Source organism: Emys orbicularis, chromosome 2 (genome assembly GCF_028017835.1).
Source record: "Emys orbicularis isolate rEmyOrb1 chromosome 2, rEmyOrb1.hap1, whole genome shotgun sequence".
NCBI classification, from domain to species: Eukaryota; Metazoa; Chordata; order Testudines; family Emydidae; genus Emys; species Emys orbicularis.
In genome coordinates, this window is record NC_088684.1 from 74243754 (window position 1) to 74267648 (window position 23895).

The 23895-nt window shown below is 37.9% G+C and overlaps 1 protein-coding gene across 2 annotated transcripts in view; it reads right to left on the minus strand.

Annotated features, from left to right (window-relative positions):
• Positions 1 to 10118: 10118 nt before the first annotated feature.
• The window catches only part of UBE2V2 (ubiquitin conjugating enzyme E2 V2), a 47681-nt gene continuing 33904 nt past the window's right edge, over positions 10119 to 23895 (minus strand). For both annotated transcript variants that reach the window (XM_065398192.1, XM_065398191.1), the window contains exon 4: positions 10119 to 10999. In XM_065398192.1, the coding sequence (XP_065254264.1) occupies positions 10853 to 10999 (147 nt within the window). In that variant the 3' untranslated portion in view covers positions 10119 to 10852. The remainder of the gene's footprint in view (positions 11000 to 23895) is intronic.

Genomic DNA, 23895 nt, shown 5'->3' on the forward strand with positions numbered 1-23895 from the left:
TTGTATAACAAGGACGTTTCAATCAAATTCAAGGAGATAATCCAGTATGTTTTCAACTATATTGTATTTTTTTTAAACTGCTGGGAAGTATTGTTCATCACTATCAGTCAGTAGCGCTAGAAGCTTATATAACTCTGACAGATTGAAAGCTAAACGGTTTAATGGACAGCTTGAATTTTATATTCTATCTATTCAAGATGTCACTAAAAACCCAAATCTGTTACATTACCAATCAGGTTAAGATTATTATGGAATTTAAAAATAACAAATCAATGTTAAATATCCACATTCTGAGTGACGGTTTAACAGAAAAATGTAAATATCATCAATAATAGTGACAAAAACATCTCCAAACATCACAATAGCATGAAAATCTGCAACCAGGTTCTTACAGTATTTCAAATCGCAAACCATATTTTTTGAGGAAGGAAAAAAAAAAAAATCAAACAAGAACCTTCACATTTGTGGTAAAAATTCTCATCCTGTGGAGTTTCACACATGATGCTGAATTTTATATAAAATATATGGTTAAATTAACACTTTTGGTATGAGCGTAAAGTTTAAATATTGCAAATAAGATGTACTGCTTCAGGGCAATACTACAGGGCAGGAGATCAGAGATTTTTCTGGTTTGGTAGAAAGTACTTTGGTTTGGACAGTCATGCTAAGAGATAATCCTACATATACAGAAAGTAAAGAGGAAAGAAACAATGTTTAGAAAACAAAATTAAAATAACTGTAAATTGCTTGTAAACCAGACAGTCTCCATTCAATCTGGGAACACAATTCTTTCCAGAAAGAGGTTCTATCTGGGAAAGCCTCAGGGCCATCAAGGGGAACAAACCAGCCATAGGACCAAAAACCCTCTTCACAAGATTTCAGCCCAGTCATGCCAATAGTAGCTATGGAAGTACTCATTCTAATCAGAACCACCAGCTGCGACACTTGCCTTTCCTGGATTGTAAAAGACAAACAGAGACCTCATGGGGCCCCTATTAACAAGGGGAATCTGTCATACATGTAAAAACATAGATGTCTAACCAGTGCTAAAGAAGCCATCACTCAAACCACTTAATGTCTAGCCTCCCTTTTTAAAAGCAAGTTAATCAAGAATCTAGCAAAAATATCATCTCTTGTCAGTATCTTAGATTTTTCTCCCTCAGGCTTCAGGCTAGGGCACAGAGAGCACTTGTTGCTCTTAGGGGGTGACTTTCTCCTTTCCGCAGCCAAGGGAAATGTGCCAAAATTCATCTTGCTGGATCTCACTGCAGATTTAATAATGTTGAAAACCAAATATTCCTGTCCTACCTCTGAAAGATGGAAGAGATGAATGGAAAATGCGTCAGGTCCCTCCTCTCAGATTGAATTTAGAGGGTTGTTATGGAAAAATGCTAGTTCACCTCCTAAACCTTCCTCACAGAGTCTCCCACAAGACTCAATCCTCTCCCCCGTGTTATTCAATATCTACATAGTGCCATGGCAAGACTTTGAAGACAACACTGCCTGAAGTGCCAGAAGCACACCAAGACATCCAGCTCTATATCTCCTTCATGTCATACATAAACAGCACTACTATTAATTTGCGTTATCATAGCACATATGAGTCACAATCATAGACAGGACTCCATTGTGCTAGGCACTGTACAAAGACTGAACAAAAAGACAGCCCCTGCCCCAAAGAGCTTCTATTTTTTTTCAATGTTTTGCTGAAAACAGCACATGGAGCTGCTGGCTAGTGCTAAGGCTGAATCTAGCATCAAGACAGAGGTGATACTACTAGGAAGAGTGAAGTCCCTCAAAGAACTTGAGTACTCAACAGCACTTCCTACCAATGAGGGCATCTGTCCTCAGATTGTTAAATTGATCTAGCAGCCTTGGGGTCCTTTTGGATGCCTAAATAGCTAAACACCTACTTGTGACTAGCCAAAAGGAGGTACTGCATCCTATCAGCCACAGATTTGGCCACTATGATCTACATTTTCATGAGCTCTGGTCTGGATTATTGTAATTCATACTCAAAACTAGGAATGAAGCCACATGCTATGAAAAAACTGCAACCTTTCCAAATGCACCAACACATCTGTTTAGCTCGGTTACCATGAGCTTATGACCTGGTGCTCAGTTCTCTACACTGGCTCTAAATTAGACACAGTCAAATTCAGTTCATTGAAGTCAGCAGGAGCTGTGGATGCTCACCACTTCTGAAAATCATACCACTCTAAACATTCAAATTTCAAGTTCATCATCTCCAGTATTGATAACTGCTTCATTATAAATTATATCAGAGAAACACAATATGGCTAAATTTAAGCTTTGATCTTTATAGAAGGTATTGAAAACCAGTTAATATAATCTGATTAGTTTAGACTATTTGCCTAATGTATTGGCAGTCTGAATAATTAATTACACATAGGAAAACCTATTATTGTGATGCCTAGCAACCTATTTCGTTCAGTTTTGAACTGAACTGAACAGAGGGTGTTTTTATATCTTCAGGGCCTGATTCAATGTTCATTGAGTCAATAGGAGTCTTCCCATCAATCTCAGAGGGCACCCAAAAGCTCTTAACAACTTTCTTGCATATTATTGTTAGTGTCTCTTTTGTTTGTGGCCCATTATAGTATTTAGTAATGTATGCTGAAATTATAAATAGGACGAACATGGGGGGAAAAAACACAATTTTTTCCTCTCTCTCTCGTTTCACATATGCATTTTTGTCCATCCTCAGCAAACATGATACATTAAGTATTTAACCTCCTTCTGACAGGGGAAAACATTTAAAGGAGTTATTTTAATGAGGTGCCACAAATAGAATGCACTACTTTTCTGGTGCATCAGAATGAGGGAATTCAAATACTCATTTTATCACAGTCTAGAGCCACAGAACAGCCTATTTAGAAGACCAACACTGAGAATTGCTTTACTTTTTCCTTTGAAACACACACAAGCAGACTATATCACAGGAAACAGGGCTCCCCTTAAAGGCAGCCCACCACCAATGACCTCTACTCCAGATACCTGCAACCCCCAATGTCAGGATCTTCCTGAAATGTGCAAAACTGACCAGTGTATCTATATATAAGACAAAAAAACAAAAAACCCTCAAAAAATAGGTATGTTCCTTTAAAATATGGCTGAATACTGAACTGCTGCCAAAAATATCCATCTCAGAGTTGACTGAAATTCAATCAAAAAAAACTATTTGTCAAAGATAGTTAAATAGTTTGGATACGAACACACAAGTTACACCCCTGTAACAATTTTGTTTTATGATTTTGCTACTTTCAGGATATTCATTTTTTACTGTGAGAAATCCACAGGTTATTAGGCCCAATCTTGCAAGTTGTGTTTTGGAGTTTTGCTTCCTAACCAACCTTTTGCCTTCCACAAGGGATATAAGGCCTTCAGAGGCCTCTGGGCACCATATTTCTTTAAAAAAAAAAAAAAAAAAAAATCAGTGATGCCACCTCATGTGATTGGGTTCTCTCTAGGGCAAAAGCTGCAAAATTCCATAATTCTACTTTTTTCAGCTGCTCATCCTAGGTACAGAGTATTACATTCTTCTTAATCTTGGATGACAGAAATTGAATTTTCCAGGTCTGTTGCATAAGATTCAACTCAATGTCTTCTCAATGAAGACTGTCCAGGCAGTAACAGCTGCCTTTACAGCCACCAGGCTCACTTCCTAGAGAATCTTTATCCAGCTAAAACAAGAGGGAACCAGTCTACCTTTTATTTTCTTCCACTGATGCATTTTTTTAAAAAAGTTACATACCCTCTGAATGACTATCACATAATGAAAACACCCAACATACTAAATTACTTACTTATATATCCATAACTTAAGAATCACTGTGGAGAGAAAAAAAATACACACAGAATGCAGCTGATGAAAACATCTTCCTTGGTTATGTCTACATAACTCCTCCTTAGGGGTATTTTGGGGTAAATATGATATACAACATGCATTTTTATCTGCGATGTACAGTATATATACACACTACAAACCATGTTTATATATTATACATACTGTATATATTAAAAGCAGGAGGTTGGGTTGTTTCCATAAGAAATGATGGAAAGTCATCAATTAGTATAGAAAAAATGCATTAGCACTTAACATCAGGAAATCCCAAATAATGGTTAATCAGGCACTCTCTCACCATCATCCATTAGGTTATCTGTTTATAGAGTTTGACAACAGCATAAATAATAAAAGTGATCTTGCTTTACATTTCATCATTTTTTAAAATGCTGATGAAATTAAAACATTATCAATGAAACTACTTAAATAGGAGGATGCTACTTAAAGAGCAGGTATGACAATTTCATTCTATGGATTAAAAAATAACTGTATATTCATTTGTAACAGTTTAGCATTACATAGTTCAAGGGTACAGATGCGTTAAATACACTATTTTTTTTAAATAAATAATGGTACCACCACCAAAATAAAAAAGTTGCTGATTTTAACCACATCACATTCATTCTTATAGAAAGGGTAATATTAGTGTATCAAAAAAGATAAAAATAGAAATGCAAAACACCTTTAGTGGGCATGGTTGAATATTAACTAATAAAAGGTATAGTCTTTCCTTGGCCATATGTGATCCTTTCCTGTATTTTCTCCCAAGTTGGAAGCATACATAAGTTACTTTTATGTTTTCAACATTTGGACATGATGTATGCCTTGGGTCATTTCAGCCCAAAACCAATCAGGTCTGCAACAGAAAAGGAAAGTCTGAAATGTACAAAAAATTGTTCAGCAGGCATGCCAAGGAGCATCTTGTGATACAAAACACAAGTTTTCAAGCATCATGTTTTAGACCAGGGGTCGGCAACCTTTCAGAAGTGGTGTGCCGAGTCTTCATTTATTCGCTCTAATTTAAGGTTTCGCGTGCCAGTAATACATTTTAACGTTTTTAGGTCTCATTCTATAAGTCTATAATATATAACTAAACTATTGTTCTATGTAAAGTAAATAAGGTTTTTAAAATGTTTAAGAAGCTTCATTTAAAATTAAATTAAAATGCAGAGCCCCCCGGCCCGGTGTCCAGGACCCGGGCAGTGTGAGTGCCACTGAAAATCAGCTCGCGTGCCGCCTTCGGCACGCGTGCCATAGGTTGCCTCCCCTATTTTAGAGAATAAAGTGATCACCAAAGCAGTTCAGAAAAAAGTGTGCATGCCTCTCTCAGGCTATTGAGGTACATTTCGGGGGCTTGAAAAATCCTTTTGAAGCATCTATTATTATTGGAGAGGACTAAAATGGACCATTGCCCCCTTCTGATATGGCAATTCCTAAATTCCTAGAATATTTTGAAAACAGATTCTTTAGAGCCGCATTTCTTATGAATACTTTATCAAAATATTATGGGCCTTTGAGGGTCTGGCTGGAATGCACTTTGTGTGGGACCTGAACAAACGGAGGAGATAGGCCAAAGCTAGCTTTAAGCAATCTTTGCAGTACCTTTGCAGCTGAGATTAGCAAGAGTGTAGACATATTTTGGCCATACTGCCTACATCAGGAGCTGCAAGGGGCTAGTGTACAGCTTCTAAACTGCCTCTATACTGGTAGAATTCTCAGGTCGTCAGTTTTACAGTCCCTTTGCAGCAGTGTTTAAGCAGAGAATCAGGTCCCACATATTTGCTCTATTGTTCTGATTACTTAAATGTTCCCAGAGGCTGTTGCAGTGGGGAAATACATTTCCACCTAAGTAAATCAAACCCCCACACATTTAAAAGTATCCAATTAATAATCCAAATATTTATCTTATTGTAGATTACAATTTGGTTTTTGGGCAAAATACATTACTTGCATTGTAATGTTGGCCGCATGTCACCCACACACTCCATTAATCATAATTAGGGCCGCCAAGCAATTAAAAAAAAAAATCTCAATAGCACTGTTAAACAATAGAATACCATTTATTTAAATATTTTGGATGTTTTCTACATTTTCAAATATAATGATTTCAATTACAACACAGAATACAAAGTGTACAATGCTCACTTTATTTTTGATTACAAATATTTGCACTGTAAAAACCAAAAGAAACAGTATTTTTCAATTCACCTCTCTATCATGAAAGTTGAACTTACAAATGTAGAATTATGTACAAAAAAAAATTCAATCAAAAATAAAACAATGTAAAACTTTAGAGCCTACAAGTCCACTCAGTCCTACTTCTTGTTCAGCCAATTGGTCAGACAAACAAGTGTGTTTACATTTGCAGGAGATAATGCTGCCCGTTTCTTGTTCACAATGTCACCTGAAAGTGAGAACAGGTGTTTGGCATGGCACTGTTGTAGCTGGTGTCGCAAGATATTTACATGCCATATGTCCCCTTCATGCTTCGACCACCATTCCAGAGAATGTGTCCATGCTGATGGTGGGTTCTGCTCAATAATGATCCAAAGCATGTTCATTTTCATCATCTCAGTCAGATGCCACTAGCAGAAGGTTGATTCTCTTTTTTGGTTGTTCGGTTTCTGTAGTTTCCGCATCGGAGTGTTGCTCGTTAAAGACTTCTGAAAGCATGCGCCACACCTCATCCCTCTCAGATTTTGGAAGGCACTCCAGATTTTTAAACCTTGGATTAAGTGCTGTAGCTATCTTTAGAAATCTCACATTGGCACCTTCTTTGCATTTTGTTAAATCTGCACTGAAAGTGTTCTTAAAACGAACGTGTGCTGGGTCATCATCCGAGACTGCTATAACATGAATGATATGGCAGAATGCAGGTGAAACAGAGCAGATATACAATCCTCTGCCCCCCCCCCCGAGGATTTCAATCACAAATTTAAATAATGCATTATTTTTTTAACTAGCATCATCAGCATAGAAGCATGTCCTCTGGAATGGTGGCCGAAGCCAGTAGTGGCATATGAATGTTTAGCATATCTGGCATGTAAATACCTTGCAATGCTGGCTACAAAAGTGCCATGCAAATGCCTGTTCTCACTGTCTGGTTACATTGTAAATAAGAAGCGGGAAGCATTCTCTCCTGTAAATGTAAACAAACTTGTTTGTCTTATCAACTGGCTGAACAAGAAGTAGGACTGAGTGGACTTATAGGCTCTAAAGTTTTACAATGTTTTGTTTTTGAGTGCAGTTATGTAACAAACAAACAAAATCTACATTTGTAAATTGTACATTCACAATAGAAATTGCACTACAGTACTTGTATGAGGTGAATTGAAAAATACTATTTCTTTTGTTTATCATTTTACAGTGCAAATATTTGTAATCAAAGATGATAATATAAAATGAGCACTGTACACTTTGTATTCTGTGTTGTAATTGAAATCACTATTTGAAAATGTAGAAAAACATCCACAAATATTTATTAAAATTTCAATTGGTATTCTATTGTTTAACAGTATGATTAAACCTGTGATTAAGTTTTTTAATCACGATTCATTTTTTTTTAGTTAATCGCGTGAGTTAACTGTGATTAATTGACAGCCCTAATCATAATTTTTACATGTATTCACAGTAACAATGAACATTTAAGACTGGCTGGGCATCCATATCCCAAGGACTCTCACTCTTGTCCCAACCCTGCAAGGTGCTACATACACATCCTCAAATACCATTGACTTTAAGGGGATTTGAGTGTGCCAGGCATGTTGCAGGATCAGGCCTTATATCAATACTTTGCACTTTCTTGCAAAATGTAAAAGAATACAGAATATTATAAATAGCACAGGTAGTAGAAATAAAGGGAGGCTCATTAAATTTTAAACAGTAAGTCACTACAATACATGAAATTAATACAACATATGTAAATTTTTCTCCTGTTATGCATTTACCCAGAATTTAATTTAGCACATTTGCAAGGTATCAGAGTACAGCACAAGTTTAAATTCCAGTTAAAGATCACTTCTATTATACCAATTCTCCAACATAATTTGAAAATGCGCTACATGTGGAGCTTTTGATTTTTCTCCCCCACGTGGTTTGGTTTAAATTGGTGCTCTATTTACTCTAGTATTGTACTTACAAAAAAAGCACAAACTTCTTTATTAAATTACAAACCACTAACCATTGGAAACCCATGCTTAAAAATCCTGTTATATCATAATACCCCTAACATAGTAATACATTTTTTAAAACCTGGTTTAAAGAGTTAACCCCAAAAAAGCACAGAAAATAAATTACCAGACAAAAAACTGGACTTATCAAATCATAATGTGACCTAATTGGAGGACAAGCAGTTATGTTTTGAATCCTTTAATAGTAGGAAATCATCCTTAAGGGTCTCACCTATTGACCTATGTACAATAATCGATGGCCATTTTAAGAGTTTATTTAATGATAAACTATACACTTCTACAACTCTGGCCTTTTTTCAATAGGACAAGGGGATATTGCTTCAAAATTGCCCTGCTTAGATTTCATTATTATGAGTGGTTTTGTAGCTACCCCTTTGTACAACCAGAGTGGCTATTTGAAAATCAAGTGCAGCTTGTTTGCAACATGCAAAATGGATCTTGCTCTCAAAAACTGAAACTGGCATGCAGATTTCCACAGAGATCCATAATCAAAGAACAGACGAGGAGGAATATAGACATTGCACAGTTAACTTGTACAACATGTGGTGCAAACAGAAAGCCAACACTTTTCTATATTCAGCGACTCAGTGAAGAGTGAGATAGTTTCTCAATGGCTCCGCACTCACACTAGTCGTCTGTTAATCTTGTCACCAACCATATGACAGTCTGGCAATGTATCTCAATCTCTTCCAGTTGTTTAATCTAAAGAGAGATTCCTGAAAGTGAACATTTATTTCTCAGAGCTGAATAGTTCCATTTCTATTTTAATAGATTACATATAGACTAGCAGTGCTAGCATAATGAAATTTTATTTAGTGGAATCCAAAACATCTAAATTAATTTAAAATTAGGGAATAGGAATACACAGTGGTAAAATCACTTCAGTCAAATTTTCCGTCATATACTGTGATGTGTTACATAACATGGACATGAGGTAGCTGACAGCTATCATTTCACTGAGTGAACTCTGGAAATGTGTCAGATGTGTTTAAAGACTCTCAAATACAGCCTTCCTCTACTGACAACCACCACCTAAAACTTTCTATTAAAAAAAAAAAAAGCTTAGTTTATTGCTTTTCTTACAATTTTTTCTTCATATTAGGGATAGGCAATAAGGATACCAAAGTTGAAAGTTCCCTGGCTGTTGATGACTTTTGATTAAATTCATTTTTTCAAGAGAATTACTGATGAAGTTTTGAATAACAAGTCACTGACCTAGTCCCAAGGTTACAATTTTTTTTAGTAAACTGGACAAATCTTTGCATTTTCCACACAAGAGATTAGAGTGTCTCATTTCCAGTAAGGTAACATGAACAACATTGAGAAACCTACAGCAGAACTAACCCATGGATGTCACCAACTACAACTATAGTGAGAAAGGAATAAGTAAAATTAGAAGGGGGAGAATTCACTGTTGAAGGGGCAGAAATCATTCTAACCAATGAGATTGCGCCACTGGCACTTGAAGCATAGAATGCAGATGGCTAAATACGGCATGTCCACACAGTTCTTAACAGTAGTACAAGAGGTTTTAATAAAAATGATAAGGCCTGACGTCTCTCACTTATGTGTCGCTGGGGTAAGGAGAAAGTGAGACAGAACAAAAAGGAAACTAGCTTGAAGATTTTAAAAAAGCGGTTAAAGTGCAGGGGGGAAAAACGTGACATGGAAAAACAAGGTAGCAGCTGCAGAAGATGGTTTCAAGGATGAAAAGACAGAAGCAGGACAGAATTTCAGCAGTCCAGTTTGGAAATTGCTCTGGAGTTGCTTAGGCCAAGTGGCCTAGTTAATGTCATTTCTAGAATGAATACTTAAAATATTTTTTTTAAAAAGGGTTTTGAACTGCAAGTTTGTCCAAAAAAGTGTAACTGCAGATTATGGAATTTGCTCCTCTGCAATAATCCCAATACCTTCAGTTATCAAATAAAATAAGCATATAGAAATAGTGGTAAGAATAAAAGGTGCATGTAGACCCACTGCTACATTGTGTTTAACTTTTTGCTACCTCTGCAAGGTACTATACATATATTACATTATTATAGAAATGGCACAGCCTCAGAGGATACTTTCCACATTTTATTTACATTTTAAGACTAACTTTAATCTCAATCACATATCCATACACCTATTTCCTTTGTTTGTTTCACTAAAACTTAAATGCATTGTTTATTAGAACAAAGACTGTAAACAAATATTTGCCATGTCCATTACATGTAACACACAGGAGCCGCTTAACAGAATCCATTCCCCCCTTTTATAAATACAGGTATCAAAACAATCCTGAACATACTTTGTGACACTAATAGTAGTCGGCACCCACACCTTAGCAAAATTAAACAAGATGAGCAACAGTATTCACTTTACCTGCTACTTTAAAACAATTTTAACTGCAGCTCTTTTACTAAGCCAGATGGGTAAAGCATGCCATTTATAATTTTTCTTCTGGAGAGATTAATTTTCTGAAACATACATTAATCCACAGCAATCTGACACTTTCTGTCATGCTTTCATCTTGTAAAACCTGAATTTCAATTTTAAGCTACTTCAGGCTTATGCTTAAATGACAGTGTCTTGATAAGAGAAAAAAAATAAATTGTGCTGCCTTTTTTTCCTCCCATAGTGCCTAAAAACATACTGGGCGTACATATATTATATATATTCTTACAAATGTCCAGGTCATGTATACCAGCTGAAATTCTTTTAATGTGTGGGTGGTTTGCATTGTGAGATTTAATCAAGACATTAATATGAATAGAAGGTTGTTGTTTTAAGACAGAAGTTTGAGAATCAGCTAAAATTAATTGCTGTAAGTTTGTCCTTCTGGAGGTTGTGGAAGCTTCATATTTTCTTTGGACATCATTAGACGTCTTAGCTCTTGAAGTACAACTTTAATGCTATAAGAATTTTGCCATTTTGCTAACACTGGTATGCTCCGTGTATCCACCTGCAAAGAAAGACAGCACAAGTTAAATAAGGACAATATGTTTTTGTACCATAAAATACAAAATTCCTGCAGAATTAGTTTTAATTTACTTAATAACTTAAGAAATGGTAGCATATGTTGCAATCTCTTCAGCACTTCCCAACTGTGTTATAAATACATAAAATATTTATAATGAATGCTTAGCGCATACTTACACACAAATTCAGATCCTGCAGTGAGACCCACACAGCTGGACCCCTGCATAGCATGCTCAACAACATCAACTTCAATGGTGGGGGAGAGGGTGGGCAAAGAGAAAGTCAATCTATGTAGAGCTCATTGCAAAATTGGGGCCATATCTTAAACTAGGGAGGTTTTTATCCATCATAACGAAAGTTCTTTACTAAATGTTGCAATAAAACATTTAAACAGAACAATCATATGAACGTATTACTTGATTACAGCACCAACATGCAATATGTGGTTTTCTCAAAGTTGGCTTTCAATTCTTTATTAAGCAATTTGCTACATAATATTCTATGCTTAAATCTTTATACAGGAAAATTTACCTAGCTTTTGTCTGTGATTTGTTTTGAATACTTATTGTTATATGGCCCTTCTGATGCCTTTTACTTCTCCCAGTAAATATGACTGGAAATAGTGAAGTAATATGACTTATAAAGTTCCATATAAAATCAGGACATTTCTCAATTCTACTTTGTTTCTTATGATAAATATTCTTATGGACCTCTTAAAGCACAGAGACTTTACTGCATATCACTTGATAGTTTAAAGGTGAACTACAAAGGAAAATGTGTGCACCCTTTTCTACTCCTTTATGGTATATACAGCATAAAACATTTTTGTAGGTTGTTTTTACTTTTTAATATAAAAATATGAGAAAAAATCAGAAATATCAAGTTCTAGCCATAGCAACTTTACCTCCGGATGAGACCTAGATTGCTTAACTTCAAGCTACCTGGTTTCAGAACACAGAGGATAATGCTGCTTATATTTGCAGGAGAAACTGGGAGATTAAGATTACCAATGATTACTTTCAATATTAAGAAACTAAATTCTGAAGGCAAAATAGTATCAAAAGGAAAGCAACAGTCAGTTGTTTATGCAGTGATTTTTGCACCAATTAAGAAACACCTTTAAAAAAAAAAAAAAAAAAAAGGATAATCTTTTACAGCAAGGTTTGAAAGTTGCATTGGTCAGACCACCATTATAATTACTAGCTCATTTAAAAAAAGTATTTGATCTAATGTGTTAGAGATAACTAGAGATGCAATTCTGAGGAGTAAAGTGGGAGCCTATGAGACTGCAAACACAGCTTTCACCCATGTTAACATTTGTTTGCAGGTATGAGTACTAAATCAATCCACTATCAGAGAAAATACAACAGTGAAGAAATATACCCCTCCAAAATTCCCCTCCCTTCCCCCCATCTCAGGAGAGACTTCCTGAGCTGCAGAGTAGTAGTTCTGGTGAGGATAGCATCTAGTCTGGACCTCCCTCTCCAAGGCACAAGAGTCCCCCTCTTACACACCCTCACCCTCCCTCCAGATTCCTGGGCCATATTGAGGAGAGGCCTTCCCTGATTGCTGTTAGGCAGTAGAGAAGCAATGTGCCACTGAGGCCCCAGAGCCCAGTACATCACAGCTTCATTTCAAAATTTGAACTCTGGACATGGTACTGTTTGAACCCACCCCCCATATCCCACACAATGCAGCATAGTGTCCAAGACACTACCCACCCCAGGCAAGAATTCTGGAGTGGAAGGAAACTCGCACAGTGGAAAGACCTGGCTGTTCGAGGGAAGTGTACTAAGAACAGAAATAAAACTCAGGCTCACCATGTTTTATGGGCACAGGGTTTGGTTGGGAAGTAGATTTTAAGGAAGCGTAATAAGTTGTGGTTTTACCAGATAGGGAATTTTTATAAACCGGAATTAAAAAAGAGTTGCAACAGATGATTGTCAAAGGCCGGGGCTGACTGGGAAAGAGGAAGATTCCAATAAAGAAGAAGGAGGGGGGGGGACAAGAACCTAGGTTTGCTGATTTAAGGGAGGTCAGATAGGCAAGCATGGATAAGGAGTCAGTTTAGGTGGGATTTCAGTGGGTTTGAAAAATAATTCTTCATGTAATTGTGAGACCGTGGGTGAGGGTTAGATGAGGAATTAAAAAACAGCTGGAGAGGCAGTTGCAGATTGTTTCTATCTAAAACAAACAGGAAAACTGTGGAACTAACGAGATGAATACTCATTTTGGTATATCCCTTTTCCCCACACTTCATCTGTTTAATCTTCTTTTTAGGCCATGTGTAGACTGGGGACTAGCCTCATTTACAGCTATCAGTGGCCAGCCACTAATGTAGCTGCACTAGCACACCTCTAATATAGTCAGTCAAAGCTACTATTTCCACTGGTGGAGTTTATTACAACTTCAAGCAAAACGATTTTCACCAGTGCAAATATTGGCTTTCTGGTCTTCACTAGGGATTTTCAGCTAACAGACAAATATCTTCAAGGCAGGGACTGTCTTTTCCTGCACAGCGCCGAGCATATTTTCAGCATTATCACACTACTACTAAAATGACTTAATAAATATTTATTTTAACTCAAGCCATTTTATTTTCTGCAAGTCCTCATCTTTTGTTGCATAACACATCTTGCAGGCAATAAAGATTTTGGCTTAGGACCTGCAATGCAGGGAATAAAACTATTTTACATGTAAGAGATTACACAATCAATCAATCTACTTATGATATACTCCTTTATAAAGTAATCTGAAAAGAAAAGGCTATCTCATTGGCTCCAACAGTGTTGTTGGGAATGCTCAAAACCAGATACCCAGGGAGTACCCACTTTATATAAAAAATGTATTCAAGTATAAGGAAGCAGCATTTCCAGGGAAGTCTGACGGCTAATGAAGCTGAAAACTGAGAACAAAAACTATTTTTATTCTATCAGCATATCCAATATAAATCTTTAAATAATGACAATAGCAGCAACATTACACACGATCCAAGAATAACCAAGGAATTCTTCTATGTTTTTTAAACATAGAATAAATTATAGAGAATGCTGCAAAATGTTCAGTGTTTATGATGCTTCCAATAGCATAACTTTAAAAAAGTAGCAAACTGCTTAGTCCTCTATAAACAGATTCAAAATGATGACTGGACAACAGAGTTTACAGACTTATAGTTGATAAAATCCCAAGTCTTTAAAAAGAAGAAACAAACACTTCCAGCTGTAAATGGTATTTAAATAAACAGAAGTGATTGCAAATCCTGTGAGATACCAACAGACTGTTAAAGAATACTCAAAACAAATCAGACATCCTCAAAAACCATGGGAAAATAAATAGTATGTCAGAACACAACCTGTGTTTTATCAATCTATGATACACAATAGGCTCTAAAAAGGAGAGACCCCACAGCATTAAAAATTATCATTTATTTTACGGCCATGACACCCTCTACAGATAATAAGTAGTTTTGCCTAGTTCTACTCATATATTTGGGCCAGCTTTTCAAAACTAGATTCCTAAATTCTGTGTACAAATCCAGCAGTTGCATATGCAAACAGATCACTATGAGAGTAAGTGCTCATACGCATATTCCATATAGGTGGCCACCTTTCTGAAAAGAAGCCTATATTGTGAATTGAAGTGCAACTGGAATGAATTTTTGCTAACTCTGCTTTTGCATTTTTAAAGTGAGGGTCAATGTGGATAAGTGATCAATCTTGGTCTTTTAAAAATGTATTAGTTTTAGGAATTTGAGGATCCCCTCCCCCAAAGAGAGCTCCCTCTGTTTCTCTCCATTCAGAAATCCCACAACCTGCTATATTGCTACTGCAACATTTGGATCCGTGCACTGATTTAAAAAAGCCTGTATTACATTTCTGGAAGAGGACCTTCCTTGCTAGGAAGCCTCACATTGACAACACAATCTGGCATATGACAACAACAGGGGGCCTGGGCAGCAAAGGTTGCCTGATGATAAAACAGAGTAGACTGATGCCCCAACTCCTCTCCAATGAATTTGACAGCCTTGAACAGCAGGATGGGGCAGGAGACGAGAGCTGATCTATGAAACAGGCAGTCAGGAGGGTGGGCAGAAGATTGTCACAAGAGGGAACATCTCACAAAGTGGCAACAAGGAATTTTCCTGAGAAGTTATGAGAGATTTAAATGGAATGGAACCTTAGGTCACAACGTAGAGAGGAAAGATGTGATCTTGAGATCTGGGCTCACTTCCTGTCTCTGCCAGACTTCCTGTGGGATCTTGGGCAAGTCATTTAAATCTTTTAGTTCCTTAGTTTTCCATCAGTAAAACCTCCACAATAATGTCTCGTCTGTTTTGTCTATTTTGCTCGTAAGCTCTTCAGGGCAGGAACAATCTCTTAATATATCTATATATAGACCTAACATAATGAAGCCCTGATTTAGAGCAGATCCTTTAGGAACTACTGAAATACAACTAGTTACTAAATCATTATGCACATTATGCACAGGAAAAAATGTTTCTTACTCCCAAAATTATTTACTTAAAAAACTATTACATTAAATACTATAATGTTGTATTTGAAGCATGCTAAGCATATCAGAGTCCTAGGCCTGGTCTACACTGTGTGGGGGGGGAGGGGGGGAAATCAAGCTAAGATGCACAACTTCAGCTACGAGAATAGCATAGCTGAAGTCAACATATATTAGATCGACTTAGAATCACTTACTTCGCGTCCTTGCGGCACGGGATCAACGGCTGCCGCTCCCCCGTCGACTCCGCTTCCACCTCTCGCCGTGGTGGAGTTCCGGAGTCAACGGCAGAGCGATCGGGGATCGATTTATCGTGTCTACACTAGACGCGATAAATCGATCCCCGATAGATCGATCACTACCCACCGATCTGGCAGATAGTGTAGACGTACCCCTAGATTACTTCATTAAGTGTGACTCTTTGTGATGAATGGAACCACCACCAGCACAGAAAGGGTTAAGGAGAGCCTTTGGGCCCAGCTAGCCACACCCCGTTATTCCTGAAGCCAATACCAGTCCTGGAGGGGGGAGAAAAAAGGAGAGCCTGTCTCAGTACAGTGCTGGCTGGTGAAAAGACAAGAGCTAGCTAGCTATCCTCCTCCTTGCCTGAAGGGATGGAGCACTGGCCTGCCAGCCAGGGCAGCCACCTGGAAGCAAGCTCCCCATCCAAGAGGAGACTATGAAGGAACCCCCAGCAGCGGAAGTAACTGCTGAGCAGACCTCACCAGCCTGCCCCCAAAGAAACCTGGGACCAGACCCAACAGGGAACCCTATGGTAGATTGGACTAGAGTAGCCTTGCCTCAAACTGAACAGATTGGTAGGAAGTAGCCCAGGGCAGCAGATTCTGACCCCCCGCTGGGAGAGACACCAAACCCACGGTTCAGGGGTTGACACACACAGGGCCCTGGGCTGGGACCTGGTGGAGAGGGAGAGCCCAGGTACCCCTACCTGTCCCCGGACGTAATAACTGAAACTACTCAGCCCAGGCAGGGTTTGAGAGCCAGAAAATCTAACCACTAGGCCACCCAGCCACCAAAGACCCTGTTACACTCTTATTAGGGCCCTACCAAAGTCATGGTCCATTTTGGTCAATCTCATGGTCATAGGATTTTAAAAATCATAAATTTCATGTTTTCAGCTATTTAAATCTGAAATTTCACAGTGTTGTAATTTTAGTGGTCCTGACGCATAAAAGAGTTTGGGAGGTGGGGGGGGGGGGCGGATTTGCAGTACAGCTACCCTTATTTCTGCACTGCTGCTGCAGGGGCGCTGCCTTCAGAGCAGCTGGAGAGTAGCGGCTGCTGGTCAAGAGCCCAGCTCTGAAGGCAGAGCCGCCACCAGCAGCAACGCAGAAGTAAGGATGGCATGGTATAGTATTGCCACCCTTACTTCTGCCTTCTGCCTGCAGAGCTGGGCCTTCAGTGAGCAGCTGCCCCTCTCTGGCCACCCAGCTCTGAAGGCAGCAGTGTAGAAGTAAGGGTGGCATGGTATGGTATTGACACCCTTACTTCTGCACTGCTGCTGGTGGGGCGCTGCCTTCAGAGCTGAGTGCCTGGCTAACAGCCGCCGCTCTCCAGCTGCCCAGATCTGAAGGCAGCTCAGAAGTAAGGGTGGCAATACTGCAACCCCCCTAAAATAACCTTGTGACACCCCCCCCCCCCCCCCCGCAACTCCCTTTTGGGTCAGAAATTTGAGAAACACTGGTCTCCCCTTTGAAATCTGTATAGTATAGTATAAACGCACACAAGACCAAATTTCACCGGGGGGAGGGGAGGACCAGATTTCATAGTCGGTGATGCATTTTTCATGACTCAAGTTGGTAGGGCCCTAATTCTTAGTTAGGGAAGTAATGCATAGATACGCTCCCGTTTTTAGATAAAAGAAAGGATTAATTTTATCTTTCAAAGATGACTGGTCATTTGAATCCCTGGAAAATACAAACAATTAATTAAACTAATCTAGCTAACCTTCTCAGTAATTACAATGTATATATAATACAAATGTATATTGTTAAAATAATCTGCATCAGGTGTGTTCTCTCTCAAAACCAACATTTATTAAATTAAACTAGTGATTCTAAAACTGGCCTGAGACTTCTTTAAAAAAAACTTTTAACTAATATATATATATATATATATATATATATATATATATATATATATATATATATATATAAAACCACTAAATACATACATATACTTCTATAGTCCACCTAATCTGGGGATTTATGTGGATTTTACAAACATTAACTCATCCTCACAACACCCCTATGATGTTATCCCCATTTTATAGATTTGGAAACCAAGGCAGAGAGTTTAGTCACTCATCCAAGGTTAAAAAGTGAGTCAGAGGCAAAGCCAGTCACAGAACTCAGGTCACCATCAGATTCCCAATCCTGTGCTCTAACTTCCAGACCATGCTCTCACCTTAAAACGGAAATGGAGCACTTCTGGTTAGGGTTGTGCCATAAATCAGACAAGATGCCAAGGTGATGAGCACAATAAAAATTTGACAGATTACATAAAGAACAGTAAAATTTCAGAAATGAATCACTTGTAATGATTTTGGTTGATAATTCAACCTAATGCCACTTGAGGCTATTTGGTGAGTTAAAAAAACAAATCATTTATTTACAAGTGAGTATTTTATAGAGCTGGTTGGAAAAATTCCAACAAAACAGTTTTTCCAATCAGAATTTGCCAATTTGTTGAAACTGAACTGTTGTGATGATTCAACAAAGTTCCCCTGGAAACTGGGCAGGATTCTGACAGAAACCTACCTGGTTACCTACCAGCTTGCCTGTAGATCCTGGGATTCCAGGGTCCAGGGCTACAAGACAGTCTGCCAGGCACTGCCTCTGAGTAGAAGACCCCAGAGCTTCTAGGATCAGTGGCTCTGCAGCAGTACACCAAGTAGACTGCCTTGGAATTGTGGAACCCAGAACTTAGGATCCATAGTTCAGGAGACCCCAGGGCTTAGGGTCCAGCCTCCCTTTTGCAGAGCATTTCAAAATTTTGGGGTTTTATTCTGAAACAGAATGAAACCAAATTTGAAAATCGCTAAATCCTCCAAGAAACAAAGTTACCTTTCTGCACCCAGCTCTATTTTATTTAGATTGGACGATCTAACTTAAAAGTTTGTTATAAGCCACATGAAACTAAGATACATATTCCTAGATAAACAAGAAAGGTATATTGTTCTGCATTACTGAATAAGGATGCTCATTACTTGTTTTAACTAAGGGGAGGATTCTAAAACAACATTGTAAGCATCATACAGTAAAGCTCTTTCAAATGGCACCTTCAATTTGGCCGCTTCCCATACCAACATTTATTTATACATGTGCTTATTATGCGCCACACCACACCTTGGGTAAATGGCAATATTTCTGGGTTGCAAATACTGGTTTTTATGGGATAGAAAGGCTCTGAGGTACAGCAAAACTGTTTGCTATGCAAAGGATTATTTTCAAGGACTCATTTTGAAGGATTTCTGAAATATTATTTACAGTGCTAGTTTAGGCTTAGCAATTAGCACATTGTATTGATCAATAAAAGAGCTCAAGTAGATCCAGTACTAGCCTAAGAATTTCAGAATATAATATAATATCTGCCTCCAATAGAGAAGGTTCAGTGCCTTCCAGCTCTTCTCCACTGTTACATTGCAGTAGTATTACAGCCTTGGAGAAGACTTCTCTATTTTAAATACCATAATTTACACATAAGGATGAGTAAGGGGAAAACAAAAGGAAGAAAAAAAAAAAAAAAAAACAGTGGTCCTGGATGAAGTCTAAATACTAAGTTGGGTGACCTTGAATGCCTGGTGTGAAATGAGGATATTGATATAATAGGCACCACAGAAACTTGGTATCATTGATTATCATCATTCCACATGGTAATACTCTGTCATTCCTGTATACAGTACACCCTCACTATAACAAACCCGTTGGGATCCAAGCCATTTGTTTGTTATCGCAAAAGAACCCCACCGCCTGGGTGCAGTGAGGTGGGGGATGGCTGACAGCTCCTCCAGCAACGGCGAGGGCTGACAGCCAGGCTGGAGCAGCTATCAGTTCCTGCCGCAGCAGTGCGATTTGAAATGGGATCCAGGGACTGGGTTCATTATAGTGTGGGTGTACTGTATATAGGTATCACAGAGTATGTCATACCCGTGTGGGAGTAGCACTATGTGAAAGAAAGCATAGAGTCAATTACAGTAAAAATCTTAAATGACTCAAACTGTACCATAGAATCTCTATGGATAGAAATTCCATGCTTGAATAATAAGAATATAGCAACAGGAATATACTACTGACCACTTGACCAGGATGGTGATGGTCATTGTGAAATGCTCCGGGAGATCAGAAGTGCCACAAAAATAGAAAACTCAGTAATAATGGAGGATTTTAACTATCCCCATATTAACCAGGTACATGTCACCTATGGACAGGATGCAGAGATAAAAGTTCTAGACACCATTAATGGCTATTTCTTGGAGCAGCTAGTCCTGGAACCCACAAGGGTAGAGGCAATTTTTGATTTAGTCCTAAATGGCACACGATCTAGACCAAGAGGTGAATATAGCTCAACAGCTCAGTAATAGCGACCATAATGTTACATCTAATTACATCTTTGGGGGGGGGGGAGGGAGGGGGAGAAAGGATACCAAAGAAGCCCACCATAGTAGCATTTATTTTCAAAAACGGGAACTACCAAAAAAGTGAGGAAGCTGGTTAAATGGAAATTAAAAGGAATGGTCAAGAGTTTTAAAAACACCATAATAGAGGCACAAATTAAATGTATACCCCAAATAAATAAAAAAAAATAGTAAGAGGACCAAAAAAAAAATGCCACCATGGCTGAACAGAGTAAAAAAAAAAAAAAAAAAAAAGACACTTAGAGACAAAAAGCATCCTTTAAAAACTGGAAGTCAAATCCTTCTGAGAAAAATAGAAAGGAACAAACTCTGGCAAGTGAAGTATAAAATTGGGCAGGCCAAAAAAGTATTTGAAGAGCAACTAGCAAAAGAGACTAACAGCAAAAAAAAAAAAAAAAAAAATTTATATACATCAGAAGCAGGAAGCCTGACAAACAATCCATGGGGCCCTGGATGATAAGGGTACTAAAGGAGCGCTCAGGAAGACAAGGCCATTGTGAAGAAGTTAAATTAATTCTTTGCTTCAGTCTTCACTGAAGACAAGGGAGATTCCCACATCTGAGTCATTCTTTTCAGGTGGCAAATCTGAGGAACTGTTCCAGATTAAGGTATCAATAGAAGAGGTTGAGAACAAATCAATAAATTAAACAGTAATACAACAGAACCTCAGAGTTATGAACACCTCAGAAATTGAGATTATTTGTGACTCTGAAATGTTCGTAACTCTGAACAAAACATTATGGTTGTTCTTTCAAAAGTTTACGACTGAACACCGACTTAATATAGCTTTGAAACTTTATTATGCAGAAGAAAAATGCTGCTTTCCCTTTAAAAGTAAACTACTAAAAAAATAAACAATACTGTACTGTATTTGATTTTGGGGGGGGGGGGGAGATGGAGGGGAGGGAGAGAGAGAAAAAAGGTCTCTGCTACTGACTGATTGCTTACTTCTGGTTCCAAATGAGGTGTGTGGTTTACAGGTCACTTCGTAACTCTGGTGTACGTAACTCTGAGGTTCTACTATAAGTTTCCAGGATTCACCCAAGAGTTTTGAAGGAACTCAAATATGAAATTGCAGAACTACTAACTGTGGTATGTAACCTATCACTTAAAATTAGCCTCTGTACCAGATGACTGGAAAGCTAACGTAATGCCGATTTTTAAAAAAGGCTCCAGAGGCTATCCTGGCAATTACAGGCCGCTAAACCTAAGGATGATCCAGTGGATATAGTGTACTTGGACTTTCAGACAGCCTTTGACAAACTCCTTCATCAAAGGCTCTAAGCAAAGTAAGGAGTCAGGGGATAAAAGGGAAGGTCCTCTCATGGATCAGTAATTGGTTAAGAAGATAGCAAACAAAGGATAGGAATTATGGCTGTCGATTAATCGCAGTTACTTCACGCGATTAACTCAAAAAAATTAATCGTGATTACAAAATTAATTGCGATTAATCGCAGTTTTAATTGCACTATTAAACAATAGAATACCAATTGAAATTTAATAAATATTTTTGGATGTTTTACTACATTTTCAAATACATTGAAATCAATTACATCACAGAATACAAAGTGTACACTGCTCACTTTATATTATTTTGGATTATAAATATTTGCATTGTAAAAATGGTAAAAAACAGTATTTTTCAATTCACCTCATACAAGTACTGTAGTGCAATCTCTTTATCATGAAAGTGCAACTTACAAATGTAGATTTTTTTTTTACATAACTGCACTCAAAAACAAAACAATGCAAAACTTTAGAGCCTACAAGCCCTACTTCTCGTTCAGCCAATCGCTAAGACAAACAAGTTTGTTTACATTTACGGATGATAATGCTGCCCACTTCTTATTTAAAATGTGACCAGAAAATAAGAACAGGCATTCGCATGGGACTTTTGTAGCCAGCATTGTAAGGTATTTACGTGCCCAATATGCTAAACATTCATATGCTCCTTCATGCTTCGGCCACCATTCCAGTTGACATGCTTCCATGCTGACGATGCACGTTAAAAAAAGAATGCGTTAATTAAATTTGTGACTGAACTCCTTGGGGGAGAATTGTATGTCTCTGGCTCTATTTTACCCGCATTCTGCCATATATTTCATGTTATAGTAGTCTCAGAGAATGACTCAGCACATATTGTTCATTTTAAGAACACTTTCACTTCAGATTTCACAAAACACAAAGAAGGTACCAATGGGAGATTTCTAAAGATAGCTACAGCACTCGACCTAAGGTTTAAGAATCTGAAGTGCCTTTCAAAATGTGAGAGGGATAAGGTGTAAAACATGCTTTTAGAAGTCTTAAAAGAGCAACGCTCCAATGCAGAAACTACAGAACCCGAGCCACCAAAAAAGAAAATTAACTTTGTGCTGGTAGCATCTGACTCAGATAATGAAAATGAACATGTGTTGGTCTGCACTGCTTTGGATTCTTATCGAGCAGAACCGTCATCAGCATGGACGCATGTCCTCTGGAATGGTGGTTGAAGCAGGAAGGGACATATGAATCTTTAGCGCATCTGGCATGTACATATCTTGCAACGCCGGCTACAGTAGTGCCATGCAACCACCTGTTCTCACTTTCAGGCGATATTGTGAACAAGCGGGCAGCTTTATCTCCTGCAAATGTAAACAAACTTGTTTGTCTGAGCGATTGGCTGAACAAGAAACAGGACTGAGTTGACTTGTAGGCTCTAAAGTTTTACATTGTTTTATTTTTGACCGCAGGTTTTTTTTGTACATAATTCTTTGTTTGTAAGTTCAACTTTCATGATAAAGAGTTTGCACTACAGTACTTGTATTAGGTGACTTGAAAAATGCTATTTCTTTTGGTTTTTACAGTATATTTACTTTTGATTACAAATATTTGCAAAGTGAGCACTGTACACTTGTATTCTATGTTGTAATTGAAATCAATACATTTGAAAATGTAGAAAACATCCAAAAATATTTAAATAAATGGTATTCCATTACTCTTTTTAATCGTGTGATTACTCTTTTTAATCGGTTTACAGCCCTAGCAGGAATAAAAGGTCAGTTTTCACAGTAGAGAGTGATAAATGATCTCCCAAGGCTACATACTGGGACCAGTGCTGTTCTACATGTTCAAAAGTGATCTGGAAGAAGGGGTATACAGAGAGGTGGCAAAGTTTGCAGATTATATAAAATTATTCAAGATAATTAAGTCCAAAGGAGATTGCAAAGTGTTAAAGGGATATTTCACAAAACTGGGTGACTGGGCAACAAAATGGCACATGAAATTCAATGTTGATAAATGCAAAGTAATGCACATTGGAAAACAAACAAACAATCTCAACTACACATACAAAATGATGGGGTCTGAATTCGCTGTTACCACTCAAGAAAGATCTTGGAGTCATTGTGGATAGTTCTCTGAAAACATCTGCTCAAGATGCAGCAGCAGTCAAAAAAAAGCTAACAATGTTAGAAACCATTAGAAAAGGGAAAGGTAATAGGACAATTAATATCATAATCATATAAATCTATGGTACGCCCACACTTTGAATACTACGTGTAGTTCTGGTCACCCCATCTCAAAACAGATATATTAAAATGGGAAAAGGTACAGGCAAGGGCAACAAAAATGATTAGGGGCATGAAACAACTTCCATATGAGGAGATTAAAAAAATTGGGGCTGTTCAGCTAGGAAAAGAGATGACTAAGTGGGGCTATGAGGAAGGTCTATATGG